Source organism: Zerene cesonia, unplaced genomic scaffold (assembly GCF_012273895.1).
Source record: "Zerene cesonia ecotype Mississippi unplaced genomic scaffold, Zerene_cesonia_1.1 Zces_u005, whole genome shotgun sequence".
Taxonomy (NCBI): Eukaryota; Metazoa; Arthropoda; class Insecta; order Lepidoptera; family Pieridae; genus Zerene; species Zerene cesonia.
The window spans coordinates 707,391-732,541 of NW_024045135.1; the positions used below are offsets into that span (position 1 = coordinate 707,391).

A 25,151-nucleotide genomic window follows, 5' to 3' on the forward strand; every position below is an offset into this window, starting at 1 on the left:
CATGTCAATAAGTTATTTAAAAATTAACATTTTTCAATAAAAGTATGTATAAAAAGATTTACATTAAATAACCAAAAAATAGTGCTCGCAATAAAATCGTTAAAAATTATTTCAATTTCGCTATTAACAATTGTTATGAGATAATTCAAAATACAAGGCCGCTTTAACTAAAGCACCACATAGAAAATCTTCCTGCAATTTGAATTCTTTCCATCAACAGTGTTATAAATCGGTGTGAGCGGCGGCATCTCAAGCAGAGGAACAGTAAACAAGGTGCCTATTACAGAAATCTGAAAGTCGTTCAAAGGTTCGCTTACGAAAGCTGCGATTACCCTGTATAAATTCCAAACCAATACTTGGCCAAGATTTCATTCATTGTTGCTTCAAAACTCGTTGAAATTCGTATAATTAGTTGATTAAAGCTACGAAATTAAGCATAATATTTAAAGACCGTCTTAATTCCAGGGTAGTAGTTAGTGAGCGTACTAACGAAATGCTCTTGGCTAAATCTAATGAACTGGAAGAAATTTTTGGACACACGAGGCTAACTCACCTACAGAACTGAACAGATTCGATCAGTGAAACAGTTGTGAAATGACATTGTCCCATAAAAAGGGACAAAGAACTTCACTTCATCATCATCATCATCATCAGCCAATATATGTTCCCACTACTGGGGCCACTACAGGCCTCCCATGAGGGTTTCACCACGCTGTCCAAGTCCGAGATGGTAGATGACACAAGTCGTCGAACTTTTGATTCTTGGGCATGCCGGTTTCCTCACGATGTTTTTCTTCACCCTTTTAAGCAGTATTGATGTTACACATGCGGATATAAATCGAAATCGTCATTTATTTCTTGCACGCTCGCCTGGTCTCGAACCCCGACTTGTAGATTTTAATTCCGAGGTCTTCACCACTGAGACACCATTGCTACTTCTAACTAATAACTTCACTTCAATGTTAAAGGATCTATTATTGAGCTAGGCTACATTAAAATAAAAATAACCAAATAAACATACAAAACGATCAGCTTCAGTTTATACTGTTATAGTAGTTTTAAGCTTTGAATCTATGAAAGTTGATTGCTTTTAGATTGGCTTTTAGAGCTTGGGTTTCTGTTACCCGATAGCATATTTATTTTAGTTTTAGACATTCTTTTACCTAGGTCTGGTGAGATACAGAACAAGAAATGTTAATTTATCAATGAAAAATAATATATATAAATTATAAATAATAAAAATTAAAATAAATAAATAAAAAGTTTTATAACATTTTTCTATGATTTCATTACTTCATTATAATTTTGAGAAATGAATTTTCAACCATTAAATTCTTTAACTAACCTACCTAAATCACTCGAACTATGGCCCATATTAAGTTCCAAGATACTCCGTCGAATAAGTGCTTTGCGGATTTTGCTGAAAAGCACTTAACTCTAATTCCAAGCTAAATCATAAATAGCATATAATTGAATAATACATAGTGTTCTGGCGACTCTCCAATTTGCTAATAACATTAAGTACCTACGTTTAAAATATAATTTAAATGTTGAAATCTCGGTTGCTTGCCAAGTGGTGGTGCAGCCATATTTTTGCAATATTCCTATATTAGTGTGAAAAAGGGGAGTGGGTTATATCCAGATATATTTTGTTTTTAAAACCGTGGTTATGTATTCTTGTTTATCGTCAATGCTACCTCACTAGCTATTACCCTTTTTTTTTAAGTGGAGAATGCTGATGCATACCTACAGCCTTCGGGGAAAGACCGCGGGTTATGTCGGACTCCTACTGCGTATGCCATAGGCAGTAGACCTACCGACTAAACTCCACTGTGTTCCGTCTCACCACGTTAGCCGAGGTCGTGGGTACTCTTCGTGATATCGTCCACGACCTCACTAGCTGTTACCCGCAGCATCGTCCGCGTTGTCAAAATAAAATTGCACTATGTACAAACTTCAATTTGTACATAGTGCAATTTTCAATTTTATTCACTAGAGGGTAGAATTTAACAAAATTCTTTCAGTCATTAAGACAATTTAGAGAAATTAACGCTTCCATGTACTTTAAGGTAGTGATTTATTACAAATCAGTTTGTATTAAGAGTTTCCTCCGTCGCTATTTTGAGACGGAATATTAATAATTTCGTCATGTTCTATTCATTTAAGCAGTGATGGCTTATTGTAACATTAATTAATTGACTAATAACAGATTAATTTCGATAAATTGTAACGAACCAAAAGCAATTGATCCATAGAATTCCCTCATCAATAATTTTTTGAGCACATAGGCAGCCTTTTAGTATGTGCTAGATTATATTCTTTTCCCAGTTTAAACTAAACTATATCTTAACCATACTTATAACATTGTTTTCAACGAAATTTACAATTTAGGATTTTTTAGATGCACAGTTTCATTTAGACAGCATATTTACTTACCTTCTGTTACTCCGCCCTGTTTATTGTCATGTAACTGGCGCCTAGCCAGACCTTTCAACAATTTCAGATAAGAATATGTAAACGTTTTACAGGCGACTTAAACCTGCAAATTTTCACAAGCTTTTTTTTCAATAATTTTACGTATTTCTATTCTTAGTGTATGTAAAATACATGGTAAGAAACAAATACTAGTTTATATTATGTCTAATAATAAAAAATGCTCACCCAGACATACACACACCATGTCTATCATGATATCGACCTACAACACGAATTTCCTGGTCATTTTTCATTATTTCATATTCTACGTTCCATTTTCAAATGAGAGCAAATAATAAATAAACCATAAAGCAATTTAGTTGCACTTATTTCAGATGAATGTTATTTAAACACATAATTTTAAATTGAGAATAACAGAATTCTATTTCAAATGGCTTCGTTCCATCCATTACTCAGAAGGTTTCCGCGAATCACTTGTTATATTTCTTAAAGTTAATTTTGCTCTCAGCAGAAACGTCTCGGTGTTTATTTTTTTATTTCCATGGTATATTTATAAATGCATTTATGTGTAAGTTTTTTTTTCAAATATAGAAGTATATAGAAGATAAGGTAGATAAATTATGGATGATTTTTAAAAACATAAAAAAATAGCACAGAAGTGTAGGAATGTATCAAGAAGTGAAGGTTAATTGATTGCACTACTATTTTAAATAAACAACACTATAGAAAAGAACAGATCTTGAAGCGGCATTCGACCTCTAAAGTTCTTTCATTGTTTCAAAAATAATTAGAATTTTATTTAAATAATAAATACGTACGTCGCGAAAGGTCATTGTTATCATTTGTATTGAAGATATACAAAGTCGCGTTATTTCTAACACGCTTTTAATAGATTCATCTGTATGGTATGTATGAAACCGACTCTATGAGACTCCATTTTGAATATATTTATTCAAACACTAGCTGCGCCCCGCGGCTTCACCCGCGTAATTCCGTATCCCATAGGAATATCAGGATAAAAAGTTGCCCATATGTTATCCCAGTTGTCCAGCTGTCTACGTGCCAATTTTCATTGCGATCGGTTCAGTAGTTTTTACTTGAAAGAGTTACAAACACACACACATCCTTACAAACTTTCGCATTTATAATATTAGTAGGATAGGATTATACACTTATCAATGATCGGTTTCAGCTCAATAATTTCTTGAGTTCATCTTATAATCCTGATTAGGATCGCCAGAATCGCTCTGCGCAAGAGCAACAATTGACTTGATTTCATCATTCAAGCCTTTATTATTGAACATTTTTATTTGTTATTTTTCTCCCCTTAAATTTACATACATTTATTTTCAAATCAATTCACACACACCGTATAATCCTCTCGTAAATATGAGAAAATTCGGAATGCCTACAAACGCGCGTTATCGCAGCGTAACATTGAATGTTAAACTGTAATAACGATCAATGCTGAGTATATTTTTATGTGAGAATATACTTTTACGCCGCTTTCGCGAAAATACATAAAGATTCTGCTTAAAGATGCGTCTTATTGCGCGAATCAGAGGAGCATTACTGTACATAATTTACGAGCTAGACCGTAGAAGAGCACGGAAGAGTATCTGTGTATTGCTATCGCACTCTAACTCAGTTGTACATTGTGTCTATGATATATACGGTTGTAGCTTATGAGACGTTTTACAATATTTTATGATAGGTTTCAGTTTTTACTTTATCATCGTTTGAATAAGACATAATAAATACTTTTATAACAAATACACATATAATTAATACAATTTTTATTTATAAAAAAGACACAGTGTTAAAAATATGTATTTTGTGTATGTATAGCTGTGTAGTGTGTAATTTAATTTATTAAGTATTTATCATTAGGTTTTGGAGAACGAAAAATTTTAGGCAGAAATTTAACAAAAGCTGTACATAATTACCGATCCCATTGCGAAAACTGCAAGGTAATTTGATTAATAGATTAATTATAATACGCATGCAACATTCCGTTACCTGTTGTACATCAGAACATCTGGTTTCCATAGCTTGTTCGGTGTTATCCTGAGGTCCTTCACGCCGCCGTAGTCGCTGTCGTTCCACCTTAAATTGTAGTCGTTCCATTCCTGTCGTACGCACGTAAAAACCGTATGAGTAAAGGAGACGAAGGTATCGATACCAAAGACAACGCCGATTGGTTTTGTTAGGTTTATTTTCAGCGTGGTCTATGGTAAACATAGATAATTTATAAGTAGAGTTGAATTTAAGCAATATTGTTATTATTTAAATTAAAACGAAATAAGCCTATATAAATTATTGGAGGCAATTTTTAATCATCAGGTAATATGTTTAATTTTAACAATTGTCTATCACACGTCGAGAGTGTTAAGAAGTAAATCAAATATTATGTCAACTATGCAGGGTGTACAAGGGTGTGCAACTATGTAGGTGTGTGTACTCTATACAGGGTGTCCCACATGTGGTGTACTATGCTGAATATCACCAGTCAGGGGTGTACATATTGAGTTTCAAGAATTCATTTTGTGGCTTTTGTGAGTATTTTAACGTAATAAGTGTGAAATACTATAAGTTCCATTGAGCATGGTATGCTAAATGTGGGACACTCTGTATAATTGAGCTTAACTTAAACCAGCAGTTTAAAATATATGCTACTTGAATACAGTAGCCTATTATTATTATAGTGTTGCAAGCTATAACTACGCGCATACAAGATTAGATGATTTACAATTAAATAAATATCTTTCTGTCTCCTTATTTATATAAACTATCTAATTTATAATTTTACTAGGCTATCCACATATCATCTGGAGTTATAAATCTGTTATTTTATACTCTTTTCGTATATTCTATCAAATATAACTTAAGGACTTACATAAACTATTAATTTCATTTAAAAAAAGAGGTGTAACTAACTATCTGCTTTAAAAATAGAAACGTCCTATAAACTTTTTCGGATCTTAAACTATCTGTATAAACTTTCCTGTTCGGTTCAATGATTAAGACGTGAAGAAGAGACAGAGTTACTTTCAAATTTAGTAATTGTAAGATTTGTAAGATACAAACGATACAAAAGAGTAGGTTAAAAATTGCCTTCACTTATCAACACTGGCTGAAATGCTTTCAAACAATAACTGAGCGTTTAGATAGCCAACAAATACCCGACACGACCTTTATATTACAAAAGTTGTTCGCACAACTTTGTTATCAAACTAGCGCTTGCTACATTTATTCGCTTACTTCATTAAACATAATATATTTTTATTAAGCGCTTTGAGCCGTGTCGATGATCTTATAAAATCTAATATATCAACAGCCATATTCCGAGATATTAAAATCAGGTTTCGATAGATGAATATCTGAGAATAACGCTGCTACAATTAGTACTGGACTAAACAATTAGCACAAATGTAAACAAAACATACTAAATTATAACGTATAAAGGCTGAAGTACAAAAAATAAATAACAAAGAAGAATATATTCAAGATTGAAAAGATCTAGAAGCATTAATTAGTACAGATACCAAACACACATACACACCATATTATTACGTCACGAACACACGCATGCATCGGATAACCATGCTATGTTGAACGATATCACAAGAATCATAACGTTTCATACGCCTATATATAGGGAATATTGACCGTCCTCAAAGATTTTTATACAAGGATCTGGATCTACTCTTGTAATCTAAGCTGCCATATTGGTAAATGCTAAACTTGAATCATTTAAACTCAAACACATACTTCTTTGTCATCAACACCGAATTCTATGGAACTCTACAAAAACAAACAAAGAAGTATATGCGAGCGATTTTAGTGTTCTCTTTTAGAGAAATTGAATTACGAAAAAATCAACAAAAAAATAACTGAAGCATTGAAATCGGAACGTAAATCGGATTAAATAAAAACAAAGGAAAATAACTTTTAAACGCTTGCATTAAATGGGACTATTGCATTTGCAAATAGGAACGAAGACTTAAGAGTCGAAAACCATGGTAAAGTTTGTAATATCGCATTCCATGGCCATGCAAGACATACCTACAATGTTTGTAGCATACAAAACAATAGCGGGCTTGGGTTGTGCAGATTCAATTTACAGTGTTATATAACAAATTTATACAATCAGTACACAATTGATATGCATTCAAACATTCGTCACCAAAACAACAATTTGAACAAATCCAGTCATTTCTAGTTCCATAAACAGCAACCAGAGTTGACAACTCCATTACGATGGTCTATATCGTTTATAATTTAGTATTTAATTATGATATTAAATCAATGTTTAATATAGAACATGTTAAATGCATTGCGGTTTACACGGCAGCTCATGGATTTACTTCGGTTGATTTGACAAGCTGAGCTGAGGTTTCGTGTCAGCTTCGAGTAAGTGATGTTCAGATGAAACCAATGATCAAAATTGATGAATCAAGTCCTCGAATTCGACTTACCTTGACACATTGTAATTGACAACAGTTTAACAAAGAACGGATGCTAATCAAAGCATGACAATCATGATGGGATGCATGAAGGGGACTACCGCTAGGCTACTGACAAGGAACTTTAGAAAGAAGTCACTAAACAATCCAATATAAATATAAAAATCTGCCGCATACTCCGAAATGCAATGCAATTTCAATACAGAAGAAAATCAAAAAGACAGATAACGTAAAAATGAGAAGGAAACAAAACGAAGGAAAGTAAGAAAGAAATAAAAATGAAATTTTATCGAGTATTAATTTAAGTTTTTCTTTTATCACACTTACCAATGACAGCCATATATTGGTTATAAGTAGTTGATTCTTCTCGTCCTATTTGGTTAGACGATGTCAACATAAACAGAGAGAAAGGGCGTAGTCAGTAAATGTTCTAGTAATTGATCAACACTGGGTACACAGGGGAAGGCAAGGCGCGAGCGACGGATACGTCTCGCACTTGGCCGTACACATAATCTAGATTTAGGCGAGATGACGTAACAACATTTTAACACTGAGTCTTCATGCGACAGCTGCCGCAAGCAGCGCCCTCTAGCCGCCACCGCCGCCTGTAACCGTCATTTCAAAAAGTGCGCCAAACGTGATGAAAAAAGTGCTTCGAAATTTAAAATGTGCGCGTGAAATTTAAAAAAGTACCGTTATCAACGGCGGGACGGCGAAGGCATCTGCCCCACCTACCACTTACCAAGTTTAGCCAGACGTTCGTCGTCAGGATTTGATTTTTCTCATCCTTTATAAAACGAACGCACGGCGTCGCAAGAAAGGAACGAAAAATACAATGAATATTACTATTTGATTCATCTTTGATACTCAAAATTATACTGTTTTAACTTTTAATTAAGGTTTAATTTCTTTTCTATTATTTAAATTATTCTATTTATTTAGGGTGTCAATTTAGTTGTAGAAACATTTGAACTACTATGATTATTCGGAAAAATCTAATCTCGAAAAAAAATTCGAATGAAAATTTAACTTTATGTTCCGCAGCAATATTAGCAACATTGAAGGATTTCATACTGGTACAAACTGAAAGAACAAAGTAGGTTTAATATCTCGCTTGAATCAACACAAAGTATTCGTCATCTTTTATAGTTACTTTTCCGTTTTAGAGCCATAACTTTCATTACGAGCGTTATAATTTTATCGTCCTTTGAACGATACAAAATGGTTAATTGATTTGTAGTTTTCCTTTTTAAACTTAATGATTAAAGTCACTTCAAATTATTGCTGCTGTTTGATGAAAAATTTATAAATTACGAGTTCAGCTTCAACAGAATGAATAATTGACTGATTGATTGACCTGGGTGAAATTTGTCCATCAACATACTCGTATTAACGTGGTGTTAATATAATTGTTGCTGATAAATTACTAAAATACCATATACAATACTAATATATAAAAACAACGAGTTCTGTGGTACATGAAGCTATACGTCTTATAATAAAAATGTAAGTTACAAAGAAATAATATAAGAGGAAAATTTTAAAACAAAGAAATTTTTTTTTTCTTTCTTCTTCATGTACGTAAAGTCAACCTTTTTTAAGTCGCCATTCTATTGTATACAATGTTTTACGGTTTATTTTATTACCTGTTTCATTTCAATCGTTTATTAATACATTTGAATACTCTTTGAAACATCCATAAAACGACAGTAATAAACAAAATTTAAATACACTATTCAATAACATTACGGGGTCTTCTATTATTCATGTAACTCGATTTTAAACAGATTTAAGGAACAGGCGTGTCGAAACAAAACCGCATTATAACTCCTATCTTCAGTATATAAGCTTCAAAATCCTTCAAGACTAACAACGTAATATCTTTTGAAAGAATTCCCTTCCGTTCCGAACGCTCGAGGCTCAACGGTCCTGTACAAAGAATCCTCCATATAACCCTCCACACGATACTAAATTTCCACAAGAGAATTCGCAACTTTTTACATCTCCATTGCAATAGCTCTTCAATTCTCCTTTAGGATTTTTTTAGACGAACGGACGCAACGCTGGTTTGGTTTAACAATGATTAGATATAGCTCGAAGACGCCTGCATTGAATATTTCCATAGTCGAAATTGAATATTTAAATTAAAGCATAAATCGAAAATAGAATCATTAACCTATTTATTGGATTGATTTTTAGATATTTTAGATGTAGTTTACCAAGAAGTCGTTTGGTTCAAAAACGATTCAATCAATGACAAAAACACACTGGTACGTTTTTCTCGCCATAAGAACCCTCATTGTTCGATAAAAAACCTGAATAAAATGTTAGCCGAATTGGACAAGCCGTGTTGATTTTTACGATTATCGTCACATTTGATTCGTTTTTATTTCTTTAGATCACTTCAATTGTGTCATACTTGAATCTACCTCTACACAGTCAACAATTTGAAATATATAATTATAAAAATATTGATAAAAATTCATTAGAAAATTTACCCATCCTTGAATATTATCACGTTTTATCTAACATTATTTATAACTTATTCTTCTTTCAGGCTCGTGTGTAGCATGCTTATATCTCGGACTTTCCAGCAAACCAACTGGATTTTCAGATTTTATTCGACGCGATGACGTGGCCTTTGTACACTTGACTCAAAGGGATCAAAGTGCTCAACTCCACGATGTCACATACAACATCCTTAACGACAATAAACTCACTAGGAAACGCTATTACATTTTTATTTTAAACTGTTGTCAAAGGCGTCTTCATCCCTACTTTGCAAGCTATATGCTTACATATATCCAAGTTATATACGTTTTTCAGCGCTAACTTATTAAATTACAACACAACATTTCCTATACAAAATTTTTGAAGTGAAAACTTCTTTAGGCGCGTTGATCGTTTTGGTAGAGGGTAAAATCCTCGGTTCGCGTCACCGACATGCTAACGACTATCAATGCTGTTTTTATACGATATTTAGATAAATTTCAATCAAACATTTTCATTTCTTATTTCAGTTACCATAAACCTATTGTATCTTTTTTAGAATACAATGGAATGATTGAACGAACAGATAATCTAAGTATTGTCGAAATTAATGATGACAATGATGTCAATAATGAAAATAATGTTCAAACTTGAATTCATTGAAATTCGTGTAAATATAAATACTATGTATAATTAAGATAATTGTATATTAATTATTTTTTCAACCACTTTGTATTTATATTTTGTTCATGATTTGTTTAACCCATCATATGTAACTAATAAATAAAACATAAATATTTTCATATAATTTTTGCATATAGTTTTAATTACTCTCAACTTAATAGTTCCGTTTTCACTTCTGTCGGCAGTCCCACGACTGCTACTGTTTTCTCATCAAATTTGGAAAACAAACTGTCTTATCACTTTTTTTTAATTACAGAAACCATAGATATTTTCATGATTTTAAAACATGTGAAATTGGGTTCCCTTTTGCGCGTTAAAAAACAAACGCATCCCATCTATTTCCCAAATATATTATTTATGTGTGACGTCACACATAGCCTATATAGATGTATAGAAAATTTCAAACACATATTGGTATTCGACAAAAAAACCATAAGCCGGGTGCCGTTAATGGAAATACAACATGTTTGCTCAATAACTGGAAATTCCAGTGCGTGTGTTTGTTTCTATATTGTTTTTATCTCGTGATAATCTGATTTAGACATAACGAAAATATTTTTTCTGTTAAACCGGTCGTATTGTGAATGGATTATTTGTTTTATAAGCTTCAGTTCTTCATTCGAATATAATCTGCAGCGGTGGGGAATTTCATCAGCTGCGTTCAACCCACTTAAAAAAAGGTAGATGTAAAATTAACCGGCTTAAATATGGTCTTGTATTTAGTAGCTAGTAATAAGGAGTTTATTTTTTTTGTTAAAAATTATCCACTCATAAAAAATTTTTTTTGTTGTCATTAGATTGAGATTAATAAATTTGATTAGGTTCTGCCGTCCTATCTTTGAAGTTACTTGAAAAAGCGAAAAAAAGGAAACAATTAGTAATTAGTTGGAACATTTTAAAGGGGTCGTAAACAAGGGATTAACAAATTATAAAAAAAACTTTAAAAAACATATATTTATATAAATTGACTGCATAACGGATGTTTCAAAGAGTATTCTAAGAATGTAGCTTAAATTATTTATTTTTGAATTTTATGGTTTATTTATTTCTTATTCAAAATTTTTATGTTTTATGTACTACCAATTTGATTTTTCGTGTTTCATAACTAGGACTTACCAGTTTTGTAGATTTCTGCTATAAAAAACTATTCACTTCGACAGCTTTGAAAATTTTTATATCGTAGCAAAGTATGCTTTGATACCATAACTTGATATTTGAAATATTAGTTCTCTAATACGCTAGTAAACTCTTATTATTTTTTGTAAAATGCAATGTCAAAATGTATGAATTCCATTTCATTTTAATCATAAAGAGAGGTTAATACCTCTAATCAAAATTATCACCGTATTTAAACATATCCTTTAAATATTCAGATTAATCCCTAATTAGTATTATCAGCGTAATACCAAAAAAATTATGGGCGCGAAATGAATAGTCCAGGATCCATCGCCCATTTTTGCACTTGATTACTATCAAGCTAATTTTTCGTGAGTAGCTTTATTTTGATGAGACGCCCAATAATTTCCTATACGAAACTCTCGATTGTGGTAGCTAACAGAGGTAGCAAGTATAAAATATGTTGATTTGATGATTCTCAAATATTTATTACTAACTGAATTTTTTTTTGTTAAATCTCAAGACAATTATCTAAATTATTCGAAAAAATATTTGTCCTACAAAATCTATGGTTTGATCAAAGCGTCCCCTCTTTCCGACATGTATCGATAACGAGGTCATCATAAATGATTACTAACCAGCTGATTTTTTTTTTTTTACTTAGTTAATATTCATATAATTTAACAGACATATTGTCCTACAAATTGCGCGGTACATTATCCCGGTCCTACGCTCAGAAATTGTTAATACCACAAGACCATTTTTTTTAGAATTGCATTTTACAAAAAAAAAACTAAATGACATTGACTTTCGAAATTCGAAAAAATAAAGGCGGGCACTCACCACGTCTATGATCTGCTGCAATGTAAGGCCGAACTTAACCTCGAGCGGTTCGCTCTCATTGGCCACCGGCCTTTCAAGCGTGTTATATGAAGCTAGCAAAGCATTCAGCAGCCTTTTCTCGTGCGGTCCTTGTTCCGACACTAAAATAAAAGGGTAGTTTTTTATTGTAATAGCAGAAACTTTGACAATTTCAAATATTGTAATCTATAAGCAACTAGTAAGCATAATATTTATTTTACACTGAGGAATCAAATGTTTCAAATTGAATCATTTAATAAATATATAACTTTGAATACTCCGTGCTAAAAGCATCTAAATTACACCACATTTTGTTGTTGTTTGAGCTGAGGTGTTACGATCTCGACAACTGCGTGAAACCACCTGCGGCTAAATTAATAATGAAAGACGTGCAAATAACCACAGAGACACAAAAGTGACCGCAACAAATTGGCCAAATCCTAGCAACACTTCAAACGAACCACATCTCAAGTAACGGCTATATAAAGTCTCTAAACACACCTGGACCTCAAAATATACGAGCATTCTTAACGAAACGACAGAAGGCACAAATTAGCTTAACACGCTCTGAAGGACCAGCTATAAACACTCATTTTCGGGCTTAAATCGTTCTTATACATGTGACGTGTGAAGGTGGTACGAGGCTGTATCAAGTGGGAAAGAGATAAATGTATGCGGTAATCCAGGTGATTTAGGAAGCTCCCTGCTTGATATAATAGCGAATGTTACGAGGTAATAGTTTTCCGTACGTTAACCTTTTCAATTAAGCAAGCTTATGACAGGTTTATGTCGGCAATGTATTACCTACATAATGAATGAGAGCTAATTTCCTTTACAAAAAGTGCAATGAATGTAATAAATATTGGATATTATAACAAATGAACGCACATAAATTAAACATTGCTAAGTTTGTATTGTTTGCACAGACGTTAGACAATCTATATTTGGTTAGCTTCGGCCTGTATAATCTGTGTCCATAGATTAATATTCTTGTTGTCTTTAGCGCTTAGTGCCCAATTCACACATTGTTATTGCTTACATCTAGTGTGTGAGGGCCAATAATCATATTAAATTTTAAATTTTTGTATGTGGTAGTCGAGCACGCTTCGACACGAATTGGGCCAGCTCGCACCGGGGAAGTACCACACCCCCACAGAAGACCGGCGTGAAATAGCATTCTGCTGTGTTTCGTTCGGTGAGTGGGGGAGCCGGAGGCCCACATCCTTTTCCTTGCCCTTCCCAGTCCTTTCCTTTATTCCTATCGCCAATCCTTTCTTAACCCCTTCCCAATTAGTCGGCAATCCATTTGTAGAGGCGTAAGGACTGCAATGGACCTTATGCCTCTCCAAATGTTCATGGGCGGTGGTAGCGCTTACCATCAGGCGTCCCACCAGCTCTATTGCCGACTGTAACATAAAAAAAAACATATCAGAATTAAACTGAAGTATATGTTTTTCATTATTATTTTTACCATTTGGTCAAGTTCTTACAAATTTAGGCGGATTCCTTTTTTGATAATAATAAAAATGCTCTATCTATTTAAGTCATTTAGTCTGTCAGTCGATCAAATCAGTGTGCAATTCCTGCTATCGTATTTCTAGTGCCGGCTAGCTTTCTAAACAAAGCAAGAACGATGTTTATTATTTGAAGTCACCAGTCGGTACATAAACACAGACAATGGATACCTCCGTAATAATGGCGACTCAGTCGGCTAATCCTGCAACAGCTGTATTAGCGCAGCTTTGCTTATGGCTTTTGAATTATGGGTTTTTGCGCTTTTGTTTGATTCATTCGTTATTTATGTAGGAGACTTCGAAAACGGAACTTATATGAACTCTTATTGAGTTGTGTGTGTAAAAAAATTAACTCGATGTTTCTATGTCTCTTTCTGCCTTGCGCCGAAATGATGAAATCGAAAGAGATAGTACAATAGATAAAACTAACATTAATTCTAAACTATTTTACTTTTGCATTTGCAACTCCATGTATCTAAAGAATGACAATGAATATTTTATATTCAGAAAGTTAATAATTCGTAAAAATAGCTCCTAGATCAAATTTTTCAACAAAAAGAAATGCATTTTATTATAGCTAGCATTATTCATTAATTATTTTTATATAAACCAGAACAGTAAAAGAACAAGAAAAGAAAAAATAACTTGCAGACAGATGTACGAAAAGACAGCCTTATTACTCAAAATCAATCCCTTCCAAGCAACCCTGATATCTAAAAAAAAACTCACTGATTTAAATTATATTACACATGATTTTTGAATTTCCTCTATAAGTTACATGACTTATTTATAGATACTAGCTGCGCCCCGCGGTTTCACCCGCGCAAGTCCGTATCCTGTAAGAATATCGGGATAAAAATTTGCCGATATGTTATTCCAGTTGTCCAGCTATCTACGTACCAAATTTCATTGCAATCGGTTCAGCGGTTTTCGCGTGAAAGAGCAACAAATACACACACTTCCTTACAAACTTCCGCATTTATAATATTAGTAGGATAAGTAGGACAGTATATATCTAGTTAAAACCACATGTTATTGGTATTCAGTTCTACGTACATAATATTATAATATTTATTACAATGACGCATTAGCTATGCGTGGATAATTGAATAATTAATTAATTATCGGTAATTAGGCGTACATATGTTAATTATCAATTGCTAATATTATGTATTATTTGAATGAAAAGTTCATGTAGCGATAGAATTGTATAATTTTCATAATAATAAATAAGTTTTTAATGTATTGTATAAAACACGACTTAAAGCGCCTTTGTTCTCCTATCCATATTCATCTCATCCATATAAAAAGTATACTGTTGGTTACAAGAAATGAACAGGTAATATATAATACCTATTTTGAATTTAAAGAGCATGCGTGGCTGCGTGTAAGCTTACCACGCTGGCTGTAAAGTGCTCGAAATGTCGAATTAGATAATATGATAAATAAGAAGATTTTTATTTTAAAATATATAATACTATATATAAATACTATTAGGTACTATACCTATTAATATCAGAAATTTGCAAGTCACTCTGTCTGTGTATCTGCCTCTTCTTCACGCCTAAACTTTGGAGCTGGATAAAATTTGATACAAATATAGTATAAGCCCCGAGAAAGGACGTAGGATAGTATTTATTCGGAAATCCCACTGTCAACTGTTAAATAATTCGACATGACTCGTGTCTATACTTTAACAACTCGTGTCTATACTTTAACAAATATTTACTTCAGACGAAGTATAAATCGATAATCGAAATCATTGATCGAAATAGTCTGTTATTTACTAAAATGCTACAAACCTATTTTAACCGGTATATATACTGTCAGATGTAAATTGAGTTTATACATATTTTAGTAATCTGTGGCATGAATTAAGATACAGAGGTCGTTTTTCATAACTAGTCACAATTCGTTTAGCAATCGAATCCTATAAAACGTCGAATCACTTAGAATCACGGCGCACATTCGTAGGGATTGTGCTTTGGATTGTACGTTGTTTATTCAACGTTCGACGCAACTACCCTCACATTGTGAGTAGTCTTGGTGACTGGCTGTGATTTATTATCACTTGATAACATCAATTAGGCAGTTGTGTAGAATTGCAGTTCATTTTATTACGATCAAACTAATATTAAAAACTTACTTACTCTTTATTTTTAATTCTAACTATACTAAAAATTATTGTAAACGGTATACAATTTTCATGGGCTGAACAAATGATTTAGTGTAATCTACTGAATAGTAGATTATGGCATTTTATATCTTATGTTACAATTAATAAAAGATATGAAATGACCTACTTTTTAAAAATTCTTTCAAAATGTCTCAATGTTAAAACATTCAGAAATACATAAGACGGTTTAAATTACTCACAAATGCGTCAAACAACAACACCTTAAGGAATCTGAGTTTGATACCACGAATTATATTCCCGGAAGTCCCGACGTGCATCGACATTTCGGGAATGCAAGTTCACTCCATCCAAGAAGTGTTTCATCTTACAAAGAGTTAATTAAACCGTCCATCACTTCCCTCCCAGCCAAGCAATCTGAACGCTCAATTTGGGTGCTCTATTAAAGGCGTCAAAGAAGTTTCTAGAACCAAAACTGCTTGGTTTGGAAGCTTAGCAACGTCTAATCGAATGGTGAACGTGTTTGAAAGAGGGAGCCATTTTGAATATCGTGCAAATTGGACATTTGACATGACAATTACATTTACACATAACAATTTGATAAATTAATTCATAAATATATATTTATTTCGTTATACGGGTATTTAAAAACGTATATGCTATTGACTTTCGTATGGTGAGTGGACGAGCCGGAGGCCCATTCTCCTTTCCTCAACCTTCCCAGTCCTTCTTTCAGTCATAATTCCTTTCCTTGTCTCTTACTCCTTAAAAGCGGGCAACGCATTCACAGAAGCACTACGTTCTAACTCATTCACTCATGTGTCGTCTTCGTTACTAATCTTGATAGGCGCTGGTGATCGCTTACCACGAGCTTAATTGCCCGCTATGACATGAAAAACAATGCCCACATAATACATTCTTAATATACTCTGATATTTGTATATATCTGAATAGAGATAATGAGAAATGATATAAGGAATTTTTTTAATAATCATGTACAGTTCTTCTGTCATAGCAAAAAATAAATTAAATTTATAACCCTTCCTAATTGAAATGTTCATCATGATTTTACGCAATGGATAATGATTTTGTAGTATTAATATAATAAACATGTAAAAATTCACAACTGTCATATAATTTAATCTGTATAAATAATTGTTATGTACTCCTAACCAGTATCTCAGTAAATTTAACCAATATTAAAATACAATGCACATAAAATACGAACATTCTCTAGCATTATTCAAAGTCAGTAGAGACATGAAAAATAAAACCAGGCAGTACTGCGGTTAAAAACAATTATAGGAGAGCTCTTTAGACAGGTAATTTTCTTCCTGCATGCAAGCATTGTGGCAAAAAGTTCGCTTGACAGATATAACTGGCAGCCATTTTGAAATGATGTTTTTAATCGAAGAACTTTTTATTTGTATGGCCTGTGTGCACTTTAATCTGTGTTAATTATATTTCATGCGACAGCAACTTATGATGAACATTCATTTTTAGCCTGGCATATACACTGTGTTGAGAACGAAAAAACAATCATGATTTTCATACATATTTTAATATTGTTTTCATTAACAATATTTTACTTATTATGCAACTACATTTTTTATCGTTATCACTGTATCGTTATCAATTTCTGTAATCTTGTCTATAATTAAGCAAATCTTATAATTTGATAAGAAATATATATATTATATTATTATATTATGGTTATCTACTAAATCGTCTCCAAAATATTATACAATATCCCACAAAACCATTTCCTTACAAGAAGAATATTATTTGCATTCTAAAAGGTTTTTCTCAGCACCCAAAACACTAGAAAGCTTACCGAGGGAAAATATATTTTCAGTAGCGATAAGACCACCTAAAGCTCTGTCCAAGTTATTATTGAAGTGTAATCTCTTTACAAAAGACACGATACTCGGAACTCATCAAAGGATTAGGTCTAGAGAGATATTGCCCTCGCAAGCACTACTTTCAAGACATAGGTTTTATTTCTCGATAAACTTTTCAGAGTACACTGGCCATTATAAATTACATATCGTGTACACTGTATCGAATAACATTGCTTTTGCAATGAATCCTTACTTATGCTACAAGACCATAATCCTTTCTATTTAAAGTTTTCAAGATTTCTGTTTAATTTGAAAAATTTTATTTTAAAATCAATTGGTAATTACTTTCCGTACATTATCAATATGATTGCTATTAATTATTTTAAATACGGGAGCCTCAGTACAGACACGTAATAAATATTCGAACTAATTTTATTATTAGTTTTTGACAACTGATGTTATTAATACAAGTCGATACCATATCAACACGAACTCAATAACAAACACGGGTTACTCTTTTACGTGGTAGGGACCGCAAAGTCGATAAATCCACATGTTTATGTAACATTATAATCAGTAAACATTTCAGCATTTCCGACGTTACCACTCATTTTATAAATGAACGCGTCGCTGATCCTCTGAACTCATTTACACTCGTTTTAATGAACCAAGTTTTATGTACGATTTAATAGCTGTATTAACTTTTTTATTCCTCTAGCGTTATGGCTTATATGTATACAACATTTCAATGGAAGCGTCGTAAATTCAGAAACTTTGGCAAAACCTCGCTTTTAGTTGTTAAATTGTATTTTAACAGTTGTTTATTATTTCAGCGTGAAACGGTTAAATGATTTTATTAAACTTTATGTTGGCCCCGATACTTGAGTAATTATTAAGTTAAGTTGAATAAATACAACAGCGAAAGAAAGTAGAAAGAAATAAGGGAAAAAGAGTCTATTATTTTACAGTATTTATTAATTATGATTTTGAGGTTCTGTTTAAATATTTACAAGTGAATCATAATTCCGGGTCGAAGTACAAACTGGCAGTTTATTCCTCATTAAAAAAAAATTAACATTTTTTCGTTACTTGTAATCTGAACTATTAATACAAGAAAACTTTCACAATGGCCAGTTTAGTTTCTAAAAACTCATTTTTACCATTATGAGGTACTTAATTTTTATCAGGTGTATACCGCTACCAGATATCGGTCATTGGTATTTTATTCATACAGAATAAAACGAGATATGGAGATTTAAAAAGCATTCTACGTCTTTTAGATGCATTACATTTACACTCACGGAATAATAAAATATTGTCACTTTAGAGTCACGAATAAATTATGTCAATTGCATTACTTATATAAAGATAACGCCGGTATTTATCACTGAGTCTAAAACCATATTGTACTCTTAGGCGGAATAAAAATTGTTTTTATTGTTTTATACCATTTTTGCGTATCATTCGAGAAAGTAAAATTACGTATAATTTGTTGCCTTATTAAATATTTCAGCTGAAGTAAAAGGAAAATGCGTAAAATCCATTTTCCTGTCAACCTTTCACAAATTCCAATCCTCTTGATTTCTATTTTATAGATATTAGATGGATGTAAGCGTATGATCGTTTTTAGAAGCCCTTTAATATGGGTGAAGCTGTTACAAAAATCCTCATAGAGATTGTAATAAACGTAGGGCTTAGTAACTTTTTTGATATTTTAAAGAAATAATACGATATTTTAATTGTAAACTTCTTTCTCTAGGTGATAAATGTTTAAATTCACCGCAAACTTCTACTACGTGACGATTGATCTTTCCTATACTCAAAATTAAATAATTTTAAACCTTATGTCTATAAAACTAAAAGGTTATTTGATTTTGAAAATACTCCTCACTTAAATTTAATGTGATAAAGGCCGTTTGAGCGAAACCGTCGCCTTTTAAAACATCAATGATTGTCAATGATGCGTTGAAATAAAAGCCGACACTCAATAGATTTTGTGGTGACATAGAGTCAATTAACACTGGAATAAATTGAATTCCGGTATATAGTGCACTCTGCTGGAGTGCTGTTAAAACGGCCTTGTGATGTTTATCTAGATTATCGTGGTTAAGCATTTATGGGCTGGCAGTGTGCGGATGGGTGGCTGGTAGCTGTCGCTATATTTTGGTTGTAGCGTGATGTACGTTTATATCGATTTAAGGTTAATGTTTTCATTTTGAAAATAATCTTTCACATGTAGTATGTAATGTTTTTAAAATACAGTATGTAAAAAAACATTAGGTAGTAAGTGAGTAATGTTCGATAAAAATGGAAAAAAGAATTTCATCTTCATTACTGGGCTTTTGGTACAAGATAGTGTGAAACACCCTCAGGAAAAGGGGGCCTCTTTTCCACTAGATATCATTCAAAGACCGTCATCCACGCAGCTGGCGCATCACACAAAATCACATTTGACTCCAATAAAAAGATAATATTCGATGTAGAATAAACGGTCACAAAAGGGCTTCCATCATAAAATCCAGTACAAAATCAATACAATGTTCGGTCGGGCGATCTCACAATATTTCTCTTATCCAATGACCTAAGAAATCCCGCCCACCGATTACAATATAACTAAAGATAAAATTTACACAATGGCTCTCCACAATTGCCCTGTTTAAATCTCAGCGCTGGTGGAAAGCCGATTAGAGCCTAAGCAGTGAGGACAAAACTTCTGTGTGAAGGGCCCTTAATCTTACAAGATTTTATAATAGAACTGTGTACAAAGCTTAAGGCGTGTAATGTACAATAGAATAAAGATTATTACATGAATGCCCAAAAGCTCCGCTTTTCACGAATTGGGTCGTACTAGCCCAGGGTAGCGTGCCATCATCGAGTATAACAGTGAAAGGAGGAACTGGATAGAGATGGAGCTATCTTTCTGTCATCATATCTCGTAACGACAAAACGAGATAGACAATATGTTGATTCCGAATATAGATGAATAAGTTCTGTTCAAAAATTAAATTCGAGTTGTTTATTGTGCACATGGAATTAGGCTTTATGAAATATTTGTTATAAATTATTTAATCATAAATCATTTCGAATTCGCAAACATTTCAAAGAAGATAAGCGTAACGAACGGACAAAAAGATATTAAATATAAGGCTTTCCTTTAATAATGATTTCATTTAGGCAAATGTATGGTCAAAAATCTCTTATCATTGTAATGAATATTGCATAACGTCTAACTTAAAAAATTATCCAGTAATTTGTCTATAGAACATCAAAAAGGAGCCATACAATTGCAGTGTATTTGATAAATAAGCAATCAATCAGCAGCAACGAGCAACAGTGTTAAATCTCGCAAATATGGCGAAAAACATCAAAAGCAAGATTGTATTGAAAAATCTTTAGCGAGGCATTTTACAAATCGCTTTCAGTGTTCGCGAAATGCTTGCCAAACTTGGTTGGAAACCTGTGGCGTTGCCATGGCAACCGCAAATTTGCCCCAGTTACGTTGATGGAGCTCGATCCTACCTAATATGGCGTATTTATTGCGCCGGGAACGCGGGCCCGGAAGAAATGCTTAATGGTTTTGGAAATAATAAAGGTAATTTCTCTTTGTACGTGAAATGCTATTAAATTTTTTATTGTGATAGTTTTTTTGCGAGAATTATGTGGAAACTTAATGGAAAGTTGTGTGTTGCCAATTATTTCTATCAGAAAAAGATACACTTTATACTTTATATAAATAAGATAACATTTTTTATAACAAACATATAATATAACACAAAAAAGCAGTGATTTCTAAAACATTTATTTTCTTGTTAGCCTCAATACGCAGTTAAACTAAACCACGGCAACAAATAAATTATGACAATCGTCGACTTAATTCCTATGGTTTCCTTGATACCAATCCTCACTTATAGTATTAAGAAAATCCTTGAGTAAATGTACAGAAAGTACATTTACACTACTTATGAGTCTTCGGAATTGAAACGCTATCAATGCTTATTATAGCACATTATACACCATCTTATAGAAATATTTAGCTGTTGCCCGCAGCTTCATCCGCGCGGTGTTAACAAATATTCCTAGTACAAACTTTCATCCCCTATTTTATCCCCTTGGGGGTAGAATTTATCTAAATCCTTTCTTAACGGATGCCTACGCCATAGACGTTCGTTGTGTAATCTTTGAGTTCCATATATTTAGACAAAGCTGTATTCCAGCGAAATAGTCTTTCAACACGGGATTTGTATACTAGACCCGAGTCCCGGGTCCGCCCGGATATCAATATCGGTTCTTGTTTCATCCCAAGGAAGCATTAAATTGGGATAAAAAATATCTTATCACCCAAGTCAGCGCATACCCTGTCTGTATACCAAAAAAACAAACTTCTACATTTATATTATTAATGTGATTTATTCATTACTGAGTAAAACAACCGAAATTACTTTAATGAGGAACGTATGTGGACAGATCGGACGGCATTCTGACGCATCTATGGACTGCCACAGACGCATCATCAAGCCATTTAATCAATGTGATCGGTGACCGGCAGCGGGAGGGTGTAACCACATAAAACTTATCTGTTTTTGTACATGAAAATAGAGACAAAAATATCCTACTTTTATTACACAGTTATAATTACTATCAAGTGTCTAGTTATCCCTTAGTTCAAAGCATATGCTAGTCAACCGGTATTAACCATAGATTCAAATATTTAGGAACCGAAAGATACATATCAATTCAATGACATAAATTTATTCTGAATGGAAAACTAGCATCACTTAAAATGAGGGAAAGTGACAGACACATTTAATATTAAAACTGTGTTAATTATACAATAACAAAATAAATGTACTTTAAATATAAGAATCGATCTTAAGAGAATCAAGTCTTATTTTACAATTGGTTCATTAAAATGTGAATCGAATATGTTTTTGGGAAAGAAAGAACGCTGTTATCATCTAATAAAGACTCATTCTACACATTATATCATTAACGTGTAATAAAGTTAAAAATTGCTTGACTGGTAGCGTATTATTAAAATTTTTGTTGAAAATCCAAAGTCCTACAGCCTTGAAATCTTGTCTACATTGTATCGAAATAAATAAAATTTAACTTTGATTAAAAGCAGGATGTTATATAGTTTGTATTATACGTAAATTTCAATGTAAACGCTTAAAACTACTCTAAAAAAACTGTCTCACTAAGAAAACTATCTATAATTTAGTACTATTTCTTCATAAGAAATTAACACATATCATTTAATACGTATAATATACGGAATCATATATAGAATAATTCACAGCAAGCCTGCGTGCACAAATGCGGAAAATAATCAAATAGACGTTTTGACACGGCCGTAATGAGAAGGTTCTCGATCGATGCGACCCAAATACACATAATGGCTGATTGTCGTTTCACAAACCAAGCTTACGTTCCTAACCCGTTAAGTGTTGGGCTTTGATGAGTGCACTCAAGGATACAGGATAGCACGTTTTAGACTGATATTTTATACTTTTACAATGTTTGAATTGGTTGTTATATTGATGTATTGTAAATTTTTAGGTATACGGTATTTACATATTTAGGATCTATCTGGATAAATCTGAAAGTGCACCTTTGAAAACAACGACAAGAATCTTATGTGAAAAATGAAAAAGAACTATAAAATGTCTAATCTTTACAATATTAGAGTTCAAGTTAACATCGAACTAAATTCAAACGAAACATTTATACTTTTTACATATGGCCAATTTTAAATGTTTTAACTGGCCACACATAGTACCTCCCAATAGACACTTTTAGCAGTATTCGTTGGTTTGACCAATTTGTGAAACAAACACAAAATTATCAAATCAAAAGTTCCCTGAAGGATGGATTGACAAAGGTTTAGTTACATTAACCGTTCGGGCCCAAGTATTTTGTCCCGCTCAGGGGAGATTAATTCAATTCTCCCGAATAATTTACCATTTAAGAACCCGCTGACAAAGGGTCTAATAGACTTTGTGAGTAGCACACGTATTTTTTTATAATTTTACCGTCATTATAAAGTACTGGACAGAGATAAAGGGAATGACTGGGTTATTTGGTATTAAAAACGATGAATATAATCTACTATTATATATTATATTGATATTGTGAATAGGTTCAAAATATTTAACGATTATCTTAAAAAATATTACAATTTTATACGACAAACAAGTTTCAATAAAATATGACTTTAATGTATATTTAACTCTTTGAAAAATATTGCTTACACCATCTCGTGGGACTTCCTCGACTAATTATGACTAGTAATTACCATATCGACTACAAGAATTTACCAAAGTTGTTGCAATCGTTACTTAAAAAACAATCACTAATTAGCGATTTTAAAATTCTTCTGCAAAATGATGAATTAAAACTCGAGTGTTAATTTCATTTAAAAGAAGCAGAGGTAATATGCATGCAATTATTTTCATAATTGTTAGATAATGTTGTGATATCGAACATCATAGATTATCATAAAATAGATTAAAATAATCATAATAAGTATTAAATAACCAACAATTAAATTTCATTTTTGTATTTCTATTCCACACTAACACTGTACTGTAAGATATATTGTGTTCCTTTTTATTTCTTAAAAAATTAAATTCCATAAAGAATTATTAAAACAACCTAAAACTACATATAGTTTCCGGTTTGAGAGACAAATGAAACGTGGAACTACGTAGTTTTTACGCTGGCTATAATGTAGCTTAAAAAAAATAAAGAACCGTCGGGACCATTACCTTCCATTAGTACTACAGGTAACGTTTTTCATTGTCTACAAACTTAAGCAGTTAATGTAGCCTTTGTGATAAACAGAGGTTTAATGTAGAGACATTTACTTTTTTAAATGGCCATCTGCATTGGTTTTTTTTTATAAAAAAAGAAACCTTTTTAATTTTCAAAAGCACATATGAACAATTGGGACCTCGTTCGTATTGAATTAATTATGATCATACATCAGAAAATTTTTAATAAAAATTTTTTAAATTCTAATCTTTTTTTTTATTAAAGACTAACCTCTCGATATAATTTTCGCTATTTTAAACTGTAGATGCAACACATGCATATGTATCAACTTATTTTTCGTAAAATAATAAGGAAAAACCCTAAAATTAAATTAAATTTGTACGTATAATGTGACCATAGGAAAACGTAGGTATACTCTGTAGAGATCTTCAAATCGACCCCTACTATAACGATTGGCACTCAGCCCTAACCGCTTTTAGTGATCACCATTATAAACAAGTAATAAACCGATATACAAGGGTCTGCTCAAGATCCCCTACGGAAGTGTTCGACTAGTGACCTCTCGAAGTTCGAAATTACAGTCCACTACCATTGTCATGATATAAAGTTACCCATTGTTAAACTTCCAGACATTTTTGTTGGGATATGCAAATTGGCAGTTACATTTCCCTCAGTAGTCGCTGCTCTCAAGTTTTTCAAGCTTTGTCTTGTATATTTTACGTTGTTTGTTGAAATTTTCATTTTCGCTTTTGCATTATAAAGAAGCGCTGCTGAAGAAATATTTCATGAGTTCGTTATTAAAGTGAATGCCTATATTCCATTTTTAAACGTTCAA

The 25,151-nt window shown here is 32.5% G+C and overlaps 1 protein-coding gene across 11 annotated transcripts in view; it reads right to left on the reverse strand.

The window, feature by feature from the left end:
• The window catches only part of LOC119838838 (neuronal acetylcholine receptor subunit alpha-7), a 100,815-nt gene that overhangs the window by 12,204 nt on the left and 63,460 nt on the right, over positions 1-25,151 (reverse strand). For 5 of the 11 annotated variants that reach the window (XM_038364975.1, XM_038364972.1, XM_038364968.1 and 2 more), the window contains exons 2-4: positions 12,036-12,175; positions 7,230-7,274; positions 4,456-4,565 (exon numbers count right to left, since the gene is read on the reverse strand). In XM_038364975.1, coding sequence (XP_038220903.1) covers positions 4,456-4,565; positions 7,230-7,274; positions 12,036-12,175 — 295 coding nt within the window. Of the gene's footprint in view, positions 1-4,455; positions 4,566-7,229; positions 7,275-7,644; positions 7,690-12,035; positions 12,176-25,151 lie in introns of all 11 variants that reach the window. The other 6 variants (XM_038364976.1, XM_038364973.1, XM_038364969.1 and 3 more) reach the window with 2 other exon arrangements.